The sequence below is a fragment of the Numida meleagris genome, chromosome 2, assembly GCF_002078875.1.
Source record: "Numida meleagris isolate 19003 breed g44 Domestic line chromosome 2, NumMel1.0, whole genome shotgun sequence".
Lineage (NCBI taxonomy): Eukaryota > Metazoa > Chordata > Aves > Galliformes > Numididae > Numida > Numida meleagris.
The window spans coordinates 101,794,588-101,813,516 of NC_034410.1; the positions used below are offsets into that span (position 1 = coordinate 101,794,588).

Below are 18,929 nucleotides of genomic sequence, written 5' to 3' on the forward strand. Positions count from 1 at the left end.
TTAACTTCTGAATTGCTTACTTCCTGCTGCATGGGGTGGTTAAAGTTATCTCTGAGTACCAACACCTGTGATTGCAAGATTTTCTCTAGCTGCATATAAAATACTTCATCCACCTTCTTGTTCAGGCAGTCTGTAACACACCTACTGCAATATCAGTGGCATTGGTGCGTCTTCTGATCCTTATCAACAAGCTGTGCCTAGGTTTGTCACCAGCCCCAGCACCTGGGTGGAGGCCTAAGTACTCCCTACAGCCCCAGACCCAGAGAGCTGCATTCACCACCTGCAGCTCTGTCCAGGATGAGGCCTCTGATGTTCCATCGGTGTTAGGAATCTCTGAAGAATGTGCCTTGCAACATGTTGAGGCCATTGCTGCACAATCTTCAAGTAGTCTTGAGCAGTGTTACTGGGCCTCTCTGTGGTCTTGCCAGGCTAAGTGCAGCAACAGCTGATGTGTCTCCATCTACTGTGAGATGTGAGCATCACCTTCCCTAATCTACTGTTAGCCTTCCTCAGCAGTAGCTCTGCTGTGGAGGTGCTAGAGGAAGTACCTTGGCAGAACTGGAAGTAGAACTATTGAGCAAACTGGGAACACCAACCACAATAGCAACGTACTAAGTGCCCTGCTCATCAACTGCCCTGCCAGCTGCCCCAGTAAGTCTCTGTTTGCAGCTATGTGTTGCAACACACCCTAAGGAGGAACTAAAGAGCACAAGGGGGCTGAGGGCAGGTGTCCACTGCTTTGGTTTCTCCAGAGCAAAGTTTACTTCCTTCTCTTGTCCCCATGCCCATGAGACTGGGTGCACCGGAGTGTTTTGTGACTGCTAATTGCTCAACTCATGAATACCATCACTGGTGCATGCTCCTGTCACCTACACCGCAAGAGAGAGCTTTACTGCAGGAGTTGCAGTATGCTTAGGACTTTGTTCACCTGAGATTTATGTATTTTTGCTGTATTTCAAAATACTTATCATGTTGTTTCTGTGTTTCTAAAACATGCTTACAGAGATGCATATTTTTCTAATGGAATTACTATTTTACTCTGTTTCATGTAGACTGATCAGGTTTTGGTTTATTTTGTTGTTACTAATATTGGATGAAGTGTGTTCAAAAACAAATAACAGTGTGAGGAAAACTCCATGCAGTTGTCTGTATGATGTACATGTTGCAAAAAAAAAAAAAAAAAAAAAAGCAGTATAAAAATAAATGAATAGTGATAGCGTAAAAAGGAATTTTATTCCTAGATTGAAATTATTTTCTGTTAAGTAGCTCATATTCATAATTTCAAGTTAAAATTCAGCTGCTTTATGTGAGAATACCATAATACAGGAAGCTGTAGAGATTATGTGGTTAAGGAACGCCAAATGACAAAGGCTGTCTTTAGTGCGTTAATACTTCTTGTTTGTTTTTTCCTGTGATGATCCTTAGTTGCGTATAGGAACAGCATTAAGGATGTTATTGTTTCTTAATTCTCCTTCCAAGTTCCTTTTTTTAGTTCATATTCTCCTCCTGTTTTATTTTGCACAGCATAATACAGCTGGTATTAACTGTGAGAAGTGTGCAAAAGGTTACTATCGTCCTTATGGTGTTCCAGCAAGAGCTCCTGATGGCTGTATATGTAAGGTCTTCTGTATTCAGTATCTTCTCACAGTGGTGGTGATGCTTTGGTTTTGTGGTTTGTTTTTTTTTTTAATAAGTAGTTCAGGGGATGCATGTTTTTGGGAGGGGGAAAAAAGTGCTCAAAAGATGTTTGAAAAGAACTGCAAATGACACTGCGTTGCTTTAGACCCTCTCAATGATGTTCTTCTCATCATGTGTGTCATATGAGCATAAAGCTTCAGACCAGCAGCAGGACAATAGCAGGAAGTAAGCTGTAAGAGGCTGCTGAGGAGGTAGGATCATCTACACGCCTTGCAGCTGGCATGACCTCTGAGAAGCCACTCTCATCTCAGAACCTTGTGACTTTGCTTCTCTTAGCTCTCTTATTTACATATAAGGTATCTGCTGACTCTTGGTCACTTATGAATTTTATTTTATAGCTCAAAAGGTCATAAGGATTGTTACTCCTACTTTATCTAGTGCTGAATCATCTACAATAAATAGTGCAATGGGATAACTAGTAATATAACATTTAAAAAAGATGAACTGAGTATAGATAAGAACTAAGAGCTGAATTACAAAGAGGCTGCTGGAGCTTTGTGACAAGTAGGAGGAAGCTATGTTTTGTTGTGTTTGGGTATTGATATGAATGGGAGGTCAAACAGTGATGAAAGTTCTGCTGTAATGCTGCACATGATGTGTAAGGGAAGATGGACGAGGAATGATGCTCAGCCTAGACTTTGGAGAGAGATGAGCAGAAGCCACGGAAAAGATAGATGCTGTGCGTGTAGTACTAACATGCAGCATTCTGAATTAAAAAAAAAAACAAAAACACTAGGAGGGTAATGTAGATCTCACCTCTGAGGGATACTGTAAAGATTAACTGGTGATATAGAGTACTTGGGAAATGTGTAACAGCATACACATATTCGTTCTTGAAATAATGAAATATTCACCGTTGCAAATAACATTATAACACCATTTTGCAATGCTGTAGAAGGCAAATTAATTAATTTCCAAAAAGTGCTAAATTTCTGATCCTTGCTTAGCTTGCCCTTGTGATTTGGAGCGTGCGGAGGGCTGTGAGGAAGGATCTGGCCGCTGTTTCTGCAGGTGGAATTTCCAGGGAGAAAACTGTGAACACTGTGCTGATGGATTCTCTAGTTTTCCATTTTGTGTCTGTAAGTATGCAAATAAAAATGTCTCTTCTCCAGTATTTTAAATGTGCTTTAAAGAATTAACTGTTTTCTTTACACCTGATTTATTTCATCTGTTTGACTCATCTGGCATTTCAGATTTTCACGTTCACATTTTCTGAGAAATCAGTAGTCATAACACTGCAGAGAGTCTGGTTTGCTTACAAAACAGTGGTTACCTGAAAATCAAATAGGTTGTACTGCATTCTCAGAATTCATGTGAGACATCTATCTGTCAGTAAGTCATGAATTCCAGTCTAAAGCCTTTGGACCAGTTGTTCAAATGTGTCTCAACGTCGTTATGTATAACTCACTTGAAAGTAAAAATGGTTTTGTGTTTTCTGGGCCTCAAAGGATTTGGAACTTGCAACCCTAATAAACTGAGTTTGTGGGCTTTCAGAAGATTCTAAAAATAATTTAAAATAGTTGTAAATGACTGTGTGTTGGAAAGGCCCTCCTGGCAGAGTGTAAAGCTGTCAGCTGTGCTCTCATATTTCTGCTGGACTGCAGATAAGTGCAGATTGAAGGAAAGGTTACAGATTTTTCAAGTGATTTAGGGAAAGATGTTTGTAAAGCCAAAGAAAATAGACACATGAGAAAAAATAATGTCACACAAATGTTGAGTGCTTCCATTTACTGAAAATGGTAACAGAATGAAATTAAATGACATTAATTAATTGAAAAATAGATTTTTACTTTAAAACAGATTAAAACTAAGTGTTGACAACTGAGAAAATTAAAGGCTTTCCCCTTAAGAAGGTATACCATCAGAATTGTTTTCACTGCATATAAACTTATGATTCTGTGATCCAATTCTAAACATGCAACAGTGGGAGTGTTTTGTCACAAATTCTGGCACTTTGGGTACTGAGTCATAATGACAAATAGCAGGAGACAAACTTTCAACTGGAAATTAAAACTTTGAAATAAATACATAGTTCCCTAGATAGCTCTCATAATGCTGTCAAGAACAAGAAAGCTTTCTGTACAAAAACAGAGAGAGCAGGAAAGCAAGGCAGTAGCATTTCCAAATGATGTTTGGCCTTTCATGCGTTTCTTTTGTGGACAGACTTTTACCTGGTTCAGAGAACAAAAGTTGAAAGTTTCTTAGCCCTTTCCTAACTGAAAGAGAACAAAACAGTAATTGATTTCTAGAGTCATGAAATTATCATGCTCTTTGGATCGACAGGACAGAACTTCATGATTTGTCATGATTTTTAGTGAAATAAGTGTATCTCTTCTAACTATACTTTATTATTTCTTTTGTTTTAAAGATATTCCTGTTTATCCTTTTACTTCTCCAAATCCAAGAGATGCTATAGCTGGTGACATAATAGGCAAGTTCTTTGTGTTTTGTTTATCTTCCCAGTTTAATCGTTTTTCATGATTTCAGTAGTGCTTGTTCTTTCAGGAAGATTTATGCAGTAGTTTTGACAGTGTTGCTATTTATCTTTCAAAGAGCCTTTTTTCTTACCAGAAGTTCATCGCATAGTCTTACTCGTATTAAACAGTTCAGTGGGCTAGTTCCAGAAAGTTATGGATCAAAAATAAGTTCAGCAACCCTCCGGCAAACATCTGCAGAAGGTCCTGACCATCTTGTTAAATGCTCATGAACAGATCCATCAAGGCTTTCTGACATGTACCACTTGTCAGCTGCTTTGCAGTGTAAATCTCTTAGGGCTAACTGGCCTCTGTTTCTGGACTGTCTTCTTACACCTGGCAAATTGTGCATTGCCTTTGGCAGCAGAGAACTTGAATTTCTGAGGGATATGTACTTCTTATTTAGCCCACCCTGAAGCTGTCTGAAATACATACAGTGATTTCTTCTGTGAGTTCTTTAACATATATCATTGTACTGCAGAGCTGAGACATCACAGACTATGCCACATCAAATAAATACTTGCAATATACTTCAGGGTTAATAGCTTCAAAAAACAATCAACAAACAAAGACTAGAATACTTTGTAATATCCTAAAAACAACATTATTCCACCTAATTTTCTACTAGTTTTATAGAACTGGATTTCATGGTAGCAAATGAGAAAACGATTTTTTTGCAAATGTAGCAAACAGGTATAGGTAGAGAGTGCACATCCATTTACAAGTTATAAATCCCTTGAAAACATCTGCTGTTAGTATTACAGCTCACAATGCTTTAGTTCTGGGTGGACAACTATCATCATGTAGGACTCTGGGTATGCTCTGTTGCATGCTATCTTTTCTCACATACGTTTAAAATGAAGAAGAAAAAAACCTGCAGTGATAAAATGAGGAAATGTAAGCAGGAGAAAACAGGTCTTAAAACTGTTTACATTTTCAGCAGTAGCATCTCAGTCTGAAGGCATAGAAAAGGTGTCTCTAAATGGAAATCTTTGTATCTGAAGAATTAGTGCTCTCAGTCTAAGCTTGTGATTATGACTTTTTTTAATGAGATTTGTGTGTAAGGATCATACAAATAGTTTTGTTGGTTCAGTAGTAATAATTACTAAGTACTGATCTATGTTTCTCTGCAAAAATGCAAGGAGTTGCATATTTTCATGCGCTAACTTCTGTTCCTTTCTGTCTTTTTGTTCCTGTGGTAACTAGAAGGTGGCTGCAAAGCAGGATATTTTGGACCCCAGTGTCTGCGTAAGTTCCATTGTCTCTTTCATGCTTGGAGCCTGATCTCCAGTGTAAATGCCAACATTTGGCTTCCAAGTGAAATACTCTAAGATTTGTAACACTGCAAATGTTTTCTTTACAACCGTGCTCTCCAGCGTGCCAGTGCCATGGTGCAGGAGTGCTGGGTGGTGATTGTGATGGAAATACTGGGCAGTGCAGATGTCGAACTGGATTTCAGGGGTTTTCCTGTGATACCTGTGCAGCTGGCTATTTTCATTACCCTTTCTGCCAGGGTAAGCCAAAACATTTCCTTTCAGCAGGCATATCCAAAAATACAGATACATGCTTTATACTAGGAAATGAAATTCTTTTGACAGAGAGATATAAGAAACTCTACGAAAACTCATGGAAGTCAGAAAAGAAGAAAAATTTGATGAGGAGTGATTCCTATCTAAAAATGCCTCTATTCAATTGATTGTTGTCTATTTTATGATGCAGCTGTCAGATTCCAGTTTGAGAGTAAATTTAATTTATGCCTCATGATATCTAGAATACCAGTTGAAGCATTTCTGTTACTTATCTTTTTTTTGTTTTGTTAAATTTTAGTTTGTAACCTTACTTTGATGAGAAAGGGCAGCTTGATATATCAATACCAGAAAGCAGTTTCTTTTTAGAGTACTTTAGTTATCTGTACTGCCTTCTTATACATCTTATTAAACCTTCCCTCCTGAGACTGTAAATCCCAAACCATAAATTGTTTAATTTTAGCCTAGGAAGGGGGGAACTGCTTTCAGTGGTTGAAACACCACTTAGGATTGATGAGTCTGTCCATGAGTGAGGACAGGCTAAGTGTGCTTCTGCACTGACATTGCACTCCATAGTTACTTTGAGCCAGATTCTTTAATGGATTTTCATTAATGTCTGCCTCAATACTAATTCCTACTGATGAGCAATCAATAAAAGCTAATAAGGAACAAAATAAATCTGACAATCTGATAAGATTTTGACCATCAGGGAGAGGATTTTTTTCTTTTTTTTACTTTTTTCTTTTTTTTCTAAAGATGAAAGAAGAGAGCTCTCTAGAGACTGCATCTGAAAATTCTTTTCTTGGTTGCAGTGTGTGAATGCAACTCAGCGGGTACCCAGCCTGAAGTCTGTGATTTCCTTGGAAGGTGTCTTTGTCGCTCAGGGATAGTTGGACTTCAGTGTGACAGCTGTCAGCCTGGCTACCACTCTTTCCCTGTCTGTGAAGGTAAGGTTGCAGACTGCATCTATAGAACCCAACAGACCCCTGACTAGGCTAACTGCAATGCTTTTAATGTATTGTTTTTGCAGGGGTTGAAGCAGTATTCACAGCAGTAAGTGAGCAGGATGCTCTTCTTTACAGTGAAATCATCATGCATGATGAAAATTTACATGAAATCATCATTTTCATTCTCTAAGCATTAATTCCAGGCATTGTTTCCATACTAGGGAATTATTCAGGCTTTTCGAATGATCAGACTGATTTAACTTCAGTTAGCACAGCTGTCTTAATAATAACTACAAGATATGAAAAATTTTTAATAGTGGAGGCCTAAAGCAACAGAAAAAAATACTTGACTGCTGACAAGGAACTGGCATGGTAAAAAAAAAAAAGAAAAAAAAAGCAGCAAAGCTGTGCAGAGCTAATCTACTTTTGCAGAGGATCTGTTTAGTTCCTCACACAATGTGTGTTTTGTAAATTTGAAAATGAGAAGCTCGCATTTCGCCCTTCACAGTGATTTCTTACTCATTTTAACATCATATAACAGGACTTGGACATGTAAACGTGAAGCATGAATGATCTCCATGTGGTTTTACCAGTGTACATGATGTCAAGGACTAGCCTGCTGTTTACATGAAAGGAAAATTGATCAGTACCGAAGAAGTATAACATTGAAAAGCATAACAATTTTTGTTTTGTATGAGGGTACCATCAAATCCTATCTCCCCCTAGGTTTTGTCTGCCTTTGCAGTGAATAAGAGAGACCTGTAATCCTTGATATTCCCTGCCCCCAGCAATAGCAGGGCATAGAAACAGATCATCTTTAAGGTCCCTTCCAACTCAAACTGTTCTATGATCAGTAAATTTTACACTGAAAAGAATGTAGGGTATTGCTGAGTTTTGATGCGTAATTTCCTGTACAGGATTTATATAGAACATAATGATTTGCTTTCTCCTTCCTTATTTTCGGTTCACGACTATAACAGTCTTCTTCTTTTTGGACTTTATGTACTTGTTTATGTCCAATAAATAGCTGGATTCTTTATGCATTCTCAAAGATGTATTATATTGTGTTACCAAACACAATGGTTGGTAAAAAAAATAATACCACATGACTGTGTATTTATAGTCTGGAGGAGATTAACTTTTAAATATGAAAAACATGAAATCAAGTTTTGTGTTGGCACACCCTGTTTAGTGGCTTTAAAATATTGTAATTTTTTTCTTTGAGCTGAATTAAGTAGAAATCTTAAATCAAATCCATATTGAAGATGTTCAAATTTTTAACAACAAAAAATTAAAGTGAATAAAAGCTTAAGAGAACATGCAAAAATAAATAGTAGAAGGCAGGCAAAATAGTTGAAAACACAGCCAGTGGGATTACTCGAAACTGCTGCAGTTCGCAGCTTGTTCTATTAAAATAACCTGCTGTTGGTCCAGTTTAAATTAATGCAGTATGCTGTAGACTGTGGTAGAAGGTGAGCAGCCCAGCCTGCTGCTCCTATTTGGAGCTATCGTGTTCTGAAGGGAGGTAGTTCTAATAGCTTCTTGGATGTTGCAACTAAAACTGGCCTCTCTGATCTTGCCTTGTTGAAATCTGTAGTAGCTTTATTCAATAAGAGCAAAAATCAAAGTTATGCTTTTAAACTAATCGATCCAATTAAAATAAGGAGAAAACATAATATAGTGTTCAGCTGAGAGTAGAAAGCTGTGGTGGTGATGTTTTTGGAAGCCTCGCTGTTTATATTTTTCTTATACTAAGTTACTAGCAAATCCTGTGTCTTTCCATTATACTTTGAAGTAAACACAGCAAAGCCAGATATCCTTGGCTGCAGTAGAAGGAGGAACTGAAAGGGGAAACCAGGAATATGAACATGGAACAGAAAGATAGTACTTGAACAGTGTTTGTTTTATATTTCTGTCAGTCAGCCGTTTCTATTAGTTGTATAATACAAGTGATTAACTGCAGACCTTAGCAACCGGGATTCCCAGATGGGCTCCCATTCATGTACCTATAAAATGTGCACCTGTGTAAATTCCAGCATCATTTCGATAAAATAACACATCTGTGATAGAACTGTTAGCCTAAAACAGTCATAAATCCAAGAGAAGCACCCATCCAGCTAGTTATTAAGTCTTACAGTGTGCCTCGTGTATCGTACTAGTAAGATTATTCTCAGGCATCAAACTTAGTCTAGCCTCGTAGATGCTTGTTGTCAGAGATTGTTTTTTAAACATGTTGAGTACTTCTGTCGTGACTTTTCTTTCAATTTTAAGATACATTTTTGTTCCTTACGCAGGTATTTTGCAATGAATAAGAATAGATCTACGAACTGTATACTATAGAGTTTCAGGAAGAAGCTGATTGTCAGTGTTTGAGGCTATTTTAAGTATTTATTTCAAGATATTTATATTTGGTGGTAAAATTATGTTTTGTCTGGATTCCCCATGATTATTTGATGTTTTAAGGTGACTTTTTTGGCAAATTCTGGAGATGTATCCCTCAGGTTATTTAGTTATGCTTTTTTTTCCTCTGTGCAGAATGCAGTTGTGACTCTACTGGCTCACTGGACAATACATGTGATCCTAGAGGACAGTGTCTGTGTCGTACTAACTATGCTGGATTTAGATGTGACCAATGTGCTCCAGGTTATTACAGCTATCCCAGCTGCTTGCGTGAGTTAACAGCCTTTCCTCTTCCTACGGGGGGGTTGCTGTCTCATTACCATACAGTACAGAAGGAAATCATTTTTCTCAAATATATTCCATATAAAACTGCCTATGTAAGCATGATAGTTTCCTCCCTTTCAAAGCTGGCAACAGGAACACTGAGGATCCAGCCAGTGGCCAGGCTTCCTGACAGACACACACTCTAGTAGCCCTCCCTGGCACATCATTACTGTTCCTGTAATGTGTACTAGTTGGATTAATGAAAGCACAGGAGTGTTTGGCCTTGGTGCATTTGTATCTCTTTTAAAACATGAAATTTAAAACTTAGGCAAGGCAGTGGGTGTTTACTTATATGAGTTCTGACTCATTAAATTTCAAGAGTATAAGCTTCATTCCAACTGGTTTGGGCTTCTACTATTTGATACACTGTCCTGTAAACTTTTACGTGCATAAGTTTATGCTCTTGACAAGTGATAAAACTGCCATAAATACTAATCTAGAAGGGCTTGACTCTGCAAATCTTCGACAATATCAATATTTTTTTTTTCTACCTAAGTGGATTAATTGATCAGGCCCAGACCATATGTATGTTTTTACAACATGCACAATGAAACCTGCAAACACTGTGGTTAAAACAAGCTACCTGAACACCGTGAATAGGACTTTTCTTTCCTAGAAGTGAAAAAACCCTTGGTACTAAAGGAGCAACATATCCTCACAATTCAACTATTAATAATCACTATAACCTTAGCAAAAAATAATCCTACAGGTTTGTTCCTCCTTTTTAGGAGATAAGCTATTAGTGAAATAGTAGTCATTGACCATTTCAGCTTCAGATAGTATCAGAGCAAAGATTTGTCTCCTAAGCTACAGCAGTATTGTTTATTTTTGTGGCCTTATTACCATATGCGTGTTATGTAGAAACTTGAAACAATGAAATTGTTACACAGTTTATTTTTAAGTTTGCTTCTGGCCTCCTTGGCCCTCAGATATAAAAATGTAATGAGCATATATATTCTGTATTTTGCCATTATATTTTAAGTGCAGTTCTAGAATTCAGGGAAGAATTTGCCCTGTTTTTTCCATAACTGTAGAACGATTGAAAAAACAAAATCAAAACCAGGATGGAAAAATGAGGGTGGGAAAGAGAGATTATGGTTCCAGATGCCATAGAATGACTTGGTTGGAAGGAAAGTTAATGATCATCCAATTCTAACCCCCCTGCCATGGGCAGGGTTGCAACCCACTGGATCAGGCTTCCCGAGGCCCCATCCAACCTGGCCTTGAGCGCCTCCAGGGATGAGGCACCCACAGCTTCTCTTGGCAATGTGTTCCAAGGTTTTTTGTCCTGCTTTTTGTTCACTAGGACCTCCCAGTCCTTTTTGGCAGGCCTACTCTCAGTGAGCTCTTCTCAGGATCTGTACACGTACCTGGGATTGCACTAACCCAAGTGCAACAGCTTGCACTTGGCCTTGTTGAACCTCACGCAGTTCATGTGGGCTCTCTTTTCAAGCCTGTCCAGATCCCTTTGGATGGCATCCCTTCTTTCTGTCATATTAATTATACTTATTTCTGCCAATAAGATGAAAACAGTGTCAAGATGGAACAGATCATCTCAAACTTCTACCAGCAGAAGCGAGAACCCTGTGAATTATTAATTTCAAATAATGAAAGTGAAGAGACACTCTACAAATGAAGAACACTCTATAAAGTATTCAAAACCTCTACAATACCAGAGTTTTTTGAAAGCTATTGCTTGATATGTACAAGGGGAACCCAACCAATATTGTTAACATTGTTTTGTAGCTTGTCAGTGCTCTCCTCATGGTTCCCGGCACAGCACGTGTGAGCCAACAACAGGGCAGTGTGAGTGTCAAACAGACATTACAGGGAGACAGTGTGACAGATGCCTTTCTGCAGCCCACAGTTTCCCCTACTGTGAAGGTAACGCTTGAGATGGAAAATCTTCCAATCGGTTCATATCGTCCCCCATTTTTACTGTGGGGGTTCTCTGGTACATTCTACTTTGTGGAATTTGGTAGAAACTCACTGAAGTGTGGGGAGGGAGAGCCACACAGGGAGTCACAGGGAGTGCATATTAGATTAGTTCATTCATCATTTTTTATGTTATTCTAAGAAAACAGGGTGACTGGATTAAAGAGCCCTTTGAAAGTTGCAAATGTTACATTGTACTTTTCCATTCCTTTATTTCACAGCTGTTTTCAAAAGATCTTTTAATCTTTGTTTTTTTTTTAAATTTCATAAAGGAATCAACGGTGAATGTAACCCTTCAGGAAGCGCTGATTCTCATTCTGTAAGTATTCTATTACTGCAGATAGCAATATTTGTTAACAGATCATGTATGGTCTGAGTCTTTGCTGAACACATTCATTTCATTGCCTAAGTGCCTGAAGACTCATCTTTGACTGTGAAAGAATTACACAGGTTTATTTGCAGAGCGAGAGCGGAAATGACCTTTGTGTTTTGCCCTTTGGTCATATCAATGCAATTCCCTGCTGAGGGTGGTGGTGGGTTTTTTTATATATTTTAAATGTGGAATATGCATGCTGTTTATGTGTACTTGGTATTCTAGAATAATAATATATACTTGCAGATACGCATATGTGCCTGTGCATGTCTGATTCTGGGTTGATTTAGAGCATTTTAGCACAAAATAATTCCCGACAAAATTATTCTTTCTTAGTAACTGCTGATATTCTGCTATTATCAGTCTTTATACTGTGATGGTTATTGTTAGTACCATACAATCAGAAATCACAGTCAGAATCTGAAACTGTTATAACCCATGTAAATGGATTGCGATGAAGACTGGCAGATAGAAGAGTTAGGCTGATGTATGCGTGCATTTTCCACATTTTCTTTAAGTTAACCATATGTAAGCCAGTTACTCTCTGGAAACAATGTTAATATATCTGAGCAAATAACACTGCTGAAAGACATCCATTACTACTTTACTGAAAAGGATAGAAAAAAGAAGCTAAGAAAAGCAGAGTTTGGTGGTATTTGCCTCTGCTTGTCCATAAGAACAGATGTGTATAGGAGTAAAAAGTGTTATTGTTATCTCAGAAAAATATGCTTTAGCTTTTAATAATTTTTTTTTCAATAATTAATAAACGGAGAATATGAGAAAGTATGATGAAGAGAAATAAAAAATGTGCCTAAATCAATTTTACAGAAAGAAAAACGGACATCATATCTACTTCTACATAGTTTGGCATTACCATAATTTGAAAAAAATACTGATAATATTAACATTTTTAATCTGATGGTTCACTTCACTACTGTCTTTTCTACTCTGCCTTCCAAAGAAAAAGAGAGCAATAAGGGAGGAAAAAACCCATGAAAATTAACTATTATTTTTAAGGAAAACTGTATTTTAGACTTTTTTGCAAAACAGTTAATGCTTTAGAGAAGTTCTGACAAGTCTATAAAAGAATTGGAAAGTGCATTTGTTGGGAGATTTAGGGTAATTAGGTATGGAAAAATAAGCAATGTGGAACAGTCCTGTGCTAATGGCATGAGAAAGAAAAATCCAAGAAGTCTGAATCAGCCTCAGTTTCCATGCTTCTGTGAAAGTCAGTAAGCTGCCTGAGTTACTGTTAATATTCGATTTTTCTTAGTATGAAAGAGCTATGTGTTTTTGTGAAACAGATGAGTTTATATTAACTCATTTCTGTTGTTAGGGTTATTGTCAATGTCTTCAGCACGTTGAAGGTCCTACATGTAGTAAATGCAAACCGTTGTACTGGAACTTGGCCGAAGAGAACCCTGAGGGATGTACAGGTATGGCTTCAAGACTTATTTCTTTGGGTAATGAAATGTTTTATATTCTTTTGAAAATCATCTTTACTAGCTGTGGCCTTCTTTGGTACACAGTGACTTTCACAACTTGTTAAGAGCATATTTTTCTACGTTATTTAATTTAGACACCTAATTACCTGTGATAGCAAAGGATATTACCTATGATAGCAAGTGTTCTCCGACTTGCAATGATTTGTGCTTCATATGGCCTTATGGCAGTTTTTCAGCATTTCTGTATTTAACACTTGAGACCAGAATCTGGGTTATTGTTTTGAGAAAGAAGGTTCTTATTCATTTATTTTTATCTCCTAGCTTGTGCATACATCTTTGATTCTCGATACTTAACAGTCCAAGCATCTCAGAGTTTGATTTCCACACTTCTCATGTCATTAGTCTTCTTTGATTTCAGTCACAAAGTCAATTCTGGATTTCTCCAAACCTATAGGTCAGCATAGCTCATTCCCACAACATTTACTTCATTTATATTTCATATGAGAAATTGTGCTGATCCCAGAGTAGCATTGCAAAATAAGAACTGCCAGTCAGAGTGGAAGACACAGTTTTGCTTCAATTATCTTAATGTTTTTAAGAAAGAAAGCAGTTCCAAATCCAAACTCAAGACTGTTTTTATTAAACACCATTAGAATTCCTTAAAATACGTCAGTTAATTGCACATACACGCAAGTCCTCATTCTTTCTCCTATGCTTTTTCTTCTCACCTTGTGCCAGTATCCATTTACTGTTCTGAACCTTCCAGAGTAAAATCCTCCTTGTTGCACTACGACTCGAAATTGCGGATTAAGGGTAGTGGTGGTGGTTGTTTTCCTGCTATGTACCTTGGAAAGATGAAGTGCAGATTTTCTTTTTCTCTTTCATCTGGCAGCATGCCAGTGCGATGTGAGTGGAACGCTAAGTGGAGTTGGAGAATGTCAGCAGGTAAAGTGAAATTCTAAGAAAGACATGAATTCAATGATTTCTGTAAAGATAAAATATTATAACATGGTAAGGTAAGGTATATAATGTGGTAAGTTAGAATTGCTTTTACACATAAAGTGACTAGTGACATCATAGTTCTAAAATTTTTAATAATCATAAATGTAGCGATTTTCTCATCTGTTCATTAAATGTGATGAATAACAAAAATTATGTCTGGATAATACTTTTTTGTTGAGATTAGAGCAATTTTTATTCTTCACAATTACAGGGAATTCAAAGTTTTGAAAGAATGAATTTCTGGAACAGGTGCTGAAACATTTTTGATAAAACTATTTTATTCATAGGAAACTGGACATTGCTCTTGCAAACCTAATGTGTGTGGAGATTTCTGTGACACCTGTGAAGCTGGTTATTATGCTCTTGAAAACAAAAATTATTTTGGCTGCAAAGGTAAAGAACATTTCTAGTAGCACATTTGCATTTAACGCAGAAGTGTTTAGCATTTCATAGGTCATTTTTAAAAATAATTATTTATTTATTGAGTCACTTGTGCACTGTATTTTGCGCTATTGCTTTTAGCATAAGTGCAAGTCTCACTTTGAGCTGAATGCATTTTGCATGTGAAAATTTTCCGTCTTTGTCCTCCAAAAGGAGAAGGAACAAGGCAGATGTTATCACTATAGTTCCCAGAAATTTTGTGACTCTCAAACTTGAGAAAATTTGATTCACTTTGACTTCATCACCTTTTGCCTCTCCATCCCCAGTACCTTGTTTACCACTGCCTGTTTGAGGGTTTGCTCTCACTGTCCATTGTGTGATTGCATGATGAGCTGCTGAAGGTTGCCCAGCACAGAATCAGTGCAAGCCTGGGCAGTCCTATACTCTGTGCCTGGCATTAATTCCTGTATATGTTCTTGAGCCTCATTGATGAAGCTCATCTCATTAATCCATTTTGAAGTCTAGTACCTCCCACTATGAGAGGATTTCAATTAAGTCAGGAGTTAAAATGCAGTGAAAAGTATAGTGTGATACGTAACACCCTACAAAATACTTCACCCTAGCAAAATATGTAAGTATCATAGCTAAAAAGATTCCAGGATAAGGTAATTTGAAGGTCATTCCTTCTCTTACTCCTTCTATCTGGACACAGGGCAAGGGATGTTTGATTTTCCTGTAAGCATTATTTGTAAGAGTGGTAGCTCTCTTCTGTTTAGCGCTTTTCTGAAGTCTGCTGTTGGATTAAGAACTTAGCCTGATTTTTTTTGTTCATTTTTTTCTGATACGTTTGTGTATTGCTTTAGACTGAGGCTCAATATGTTTTGAAGTACAGCATAGCACTGATATAAAGGAAGTAGTCATTCTCCTGAAGGATCCTCACTCTGCCATGTGTCTTTAGGGCTGTAAGGCTACATCAGCAGATCTCTTCCTTCCTTGCCCCACCTGGTAGATTTGGATTTGTTAAATGTATTGAGAACACTTTCACTATCTTCAGTGGGCTTTACACCTGTCCAAGGACAATGCAAGGGATTTATTTTTAAAGCACTGATGTACTTTTAGCAACCATTTTACATGTGCAAAGTAAAAAACAAAACAAAACAAGGACAGATCTATCAAAGAAACCTTCCAAGCCTAATGTTCAAACTAAAGATCTAATGAAAGGGATCTGGCTTCAGAAAGGTGAGGAGTACTTTTATTCTCCTTGATTTCAGTGAGATTACAGATGCTCAACATTCTGTAAATATGCTCAGGAACACTCAATCTTTTAAGTCAATTTTGAAATGTCTAGCCTGGACGTACTTGTTCTTTAGCATGATGTACTATGCCTCATTACTAGAGGTGTCTCTTACTTCATGCCAGGAGTCCCATCTCCTGTATCAAGTCCTTCAGTGTTTTTTAGTATTGGTTAAAAATGTGCATGTGCATGTATGGTTTTGTTATGTTGTGGTACTAGACTGAAAAATGAACTTTTTTATTTTCAAGTTTGATATTCTTTTAAATAATTAATCACCTTGATATTAACATAGAAATTCTTGCTTGGTAGCAAAACATTTGAATGGCTGTTCTACAGAACCGTGGTTCAGCATTTAGTAAATGTGGCTTTTTATTTGTGATTTAAAAATAAAATAATGGTCTAATGTTACAAGAAGGAAAAAAGGAAACAACAGTAAACATGAGAAGCCAGAAATAATTGCAGTTTATGCGTGGGTGTTAAAGTATTTCATTTGAGGGGAGTCTACAGGGCTCCAGAAGGAGGAAATGAGTTGATAATAGTGCTTAATTAGAGGAAGTGAGGTGTGTTTTCTGGTAAGTTTTATCATTTTTTCTGATAAGATATTTGACTTCTTTTCTTTACCTGGCAGGCTGTCAGTGCGATGTTGGAGGATCCAGCAGCTCTGCATGTGCTGAACCCTCGGGTGCCTGCCAGTGCAGAGAGCATGTTGTGGGGATGGCCTGTCAGGAGTGAGTCTGACTGTAGCAAACAGCTTATACTTCAAAATAGTTCATTTGAAACTGCACATCAGTTTCTTCCTAGCTTTTTACATGAGATTCTAGATTTGTTGATAAATAAGCTGGTAAATTGTGGTATGCTACTCATTTTGTCTGACAGTTTTCTTCTTTTGCTTTAGTAAGATTTTTTAACTTGGTTTTCTTAAATGACCAGTACATCTTTTGCAGTCACCTTGCATATATATCAATGTATCTGTGTCTATCAACATTTACGTTAAAAAGGTATAGCTGTAAAAGCTTCTGGCAAGGGTATTCTCATTCAATTTTATTAACTGCTATCAGGATTCCTCAGTGATCAGTAGATCATTTCCCTTCAGTTTTTTTTTTTTATTCTCTTAGATGTAGACCACACAGTGAGTGGTATTTCTTCCAAATTATCCTGGTGGATGCATGGAAGTTTCTTGCCAAAACATGTTGGATGTAGGGGTGATACTCAACTGACAAGCTACTTGGAAATGCTATAAATTCATCAGGCTCTGTTAGCTTACATAGTGGTGAAATGAAAAGTCATTTCAGAATGAATTTGTTTTAGCTACTGAGTGATGTGGTTTAGGTGCATTGCTTAATGTGCCTTTACTTCCAAATTGATATTAAAGGTTCAGTTGGTGGTTCTATTTGTATTTACAATGGCAGGAATACCTAAACTGACAATGTGAGCAAACATGAAGATTCAGAGGAAAGGAATAGTCCTTGAACGCTTGATTATTTTTTTTTTTTTCCTCCCTTCTCCTTGGAAGGCCTGAGAAAAACTATTTTTTCCCTGATCTGCACCACATGAAGTTTGAGATCGAAGATGGTACTACAGTCAAGGGAAAGGAAATTCGGTTTGGCTATGATCCTGAGGAATTTCCTAGCTTCAGTTGGAGAGGATATGCGCGGATGTCCTCTATACAAGTAAGGTGGTATTTCACTCTAAGCTTTTGGGCGAGAACATAGACGTGTGATCTGCATTCCCTGATTGTACTGCTTTATGTGTGCAAGGTCATCAGCAAAACGGATGGAAGGACAGGATCTCACTAATCTGAACACTTTGGCACTGTATCACTCTTTCAATTACTAACTGTTGATGTTATTTCAAGTTGATCATTGCTAGTGCAAATGTGTTCTTTAGCAGTGTTATTTGAGACTTGATTTTTTTTTTTTTTAATTGTGAGATGCATTTTGATGTAGGTTTAAACTAAAGAACTAGTAGATTTAAAGTATATATTATTAAAATGCAGGGATTCTTATCATTGTGAGGACAGCAGAAACAGCAGAAGATTGACATTTGGCTAAATCACTTGGATTAGAGAGATCCATAGTAGTCTGTACCCATGAGATTTTGATCACAGAGCCAATGCCGAAGTCTTCACGCTTGTGACTCTTGTTGGCAAGGAAGAGAAAGTTGCCAACTTTATGAGGAATGATGCCTTTACGTTACAGCAAACAGGAAAATGTGTGAGTCAGTAAAAAAAGATGAGAGCAGCAGCGTATTGGCAACATGTAGTCTCGTGACAGTCTAGAAATAACAACAGAAGGAATAAGTACATTGCAAGAAGAAAGTCAGCAAAATTTAGTTGTAAGAGGACCCGTTTGTGGACTGAATTGCTAAGCAAGTGAACCAGGACTCGAAAACAGTAGATTTGAGCAATAGATGGGAATTTCTCATTGTAGTCTCAAAGTAGTACTCTGCTATTTGAAGTACTCTGCTGATTAGATTGTTTAGTCCTCATTATAATTGTGTTCAGCCTCTGTAAGCTGTCTAAAGACAGATGGGCCACTCCAGAAAGACATAAGTACATAACCATTGTGCAAGCCTACTCGTTTTCTTCCTGTTTGTCTTCTCTTTTCATTCTTTCCTCTTCTTTTATTCCAGAACCTCCTTTGTGTCTAGAGTTGTTTTTTTTTGTTTTTTTTTTTTATTCTTCAGAATTATTCCACTTTCACAAATGAAGGCAACTCCTCAGCAACTGTGATTTGTTAACTTCTACTTTCTAACTCAGAGGTTTTTTGCATTTCATGTCCACCTGGCATTTTGCAAAGAAGTAGTGAACAGTTTCTAATCTTGCTGGATATATACATTACTTTGCTCACCTGAATAAAGCTTTTCAAGTCATGTAAGCAATTGCTGTATCTAGGCACTCCACAGTTAGATCTTCGCATGAATAGTTTCATGTTCATTTCAAGTGACTTTCAGAATTTTGACGTAGCTTTTCTGCATCTCACAGGAATCTGAAATATTCCTGACATTTATTTTCTGAAAGACAAATAGTGTCATGATATCCTCCACACAAAAGTCTAATGTAACAACTTTTCGTGAAGCTATTTCAATACAATTAAAAAAAAAAAAAGTGAAGTAAATAGCCTGTGGATGG

At 37.3% G+C, this 18,929-nt stretch overlaps 1 protein-coding gene across 4 annotated transcripts in view; it reads left to right on the forward strand.

Moving 5' to 3' along the window:
* The window catches only part of LAMA3 (laminin subunit alpha 3), a 111,856-nt gene that overhangs the window by 27,318 nt on the left and 65,609 nt on the right, over positions 1 to 18,929 (forward strand). For 3 of the 4 annotated variants that reach the window (XM_021387339.1, XM_021387340.1, XM_021387341.1), the window contains exons 9-22: positions 1,525 to 1,615; positions 2,646 to 2,777; positions 4,067 to 4,129; positions 5,379 to 5,420; positions 5,549 to 5,686; positions 6,511 to 6,645; positions 9,181 to 9,315; positions 11,116 to 11,253; positions 11,577 to 11,623; positions 13,014 to 13,113; positions 14,015 to 14,067; positions 14,412 to 14,517; positions 16,428 to 16,527; positions 17,313 to 17,469. In XM_021387339.1, coding sequence (XP_021243014.1) covers positions 1,525 to 1,615; positions 2,646 to 2,777; positions 4,067 to 4,129; positions 5,379 to 5,420; positions 5,549 to 5,686; positions 6,511 to 6,645; positions 9,181 to 9,315; positions 11,116 to 11,253; positions 11,577 to 11,623; positions 13,014 to 13,113; positions 14,015 to 14,067; positions 14,412 to 14,517; positions 16,428 to 16,527; positions 17,313 to 17,469 — 1,437 coding nt within the window. The remainder of the gene's footprint in view (positions 1 to 1,524; positions 1,616 to 2,645; positions 2,778 to 4,066; positions 4,130 to 5,378; positions 5,421 to 5,548; positions 5,687 to 6,510; positions 6,646 to 9,180; positions 9,316 to 11,115; positions 11,254 to 11,576; positions 11,624 to 13,013; positions 13,114 to 14,014; positions 14,068 to 14,411; positions 14,518 to 16,427; positions 16,528 to 17,312; positions 17,470 to 18,929) is intronic. The other variant, XM_021387342.1, reaches the window with a different exon arrangement.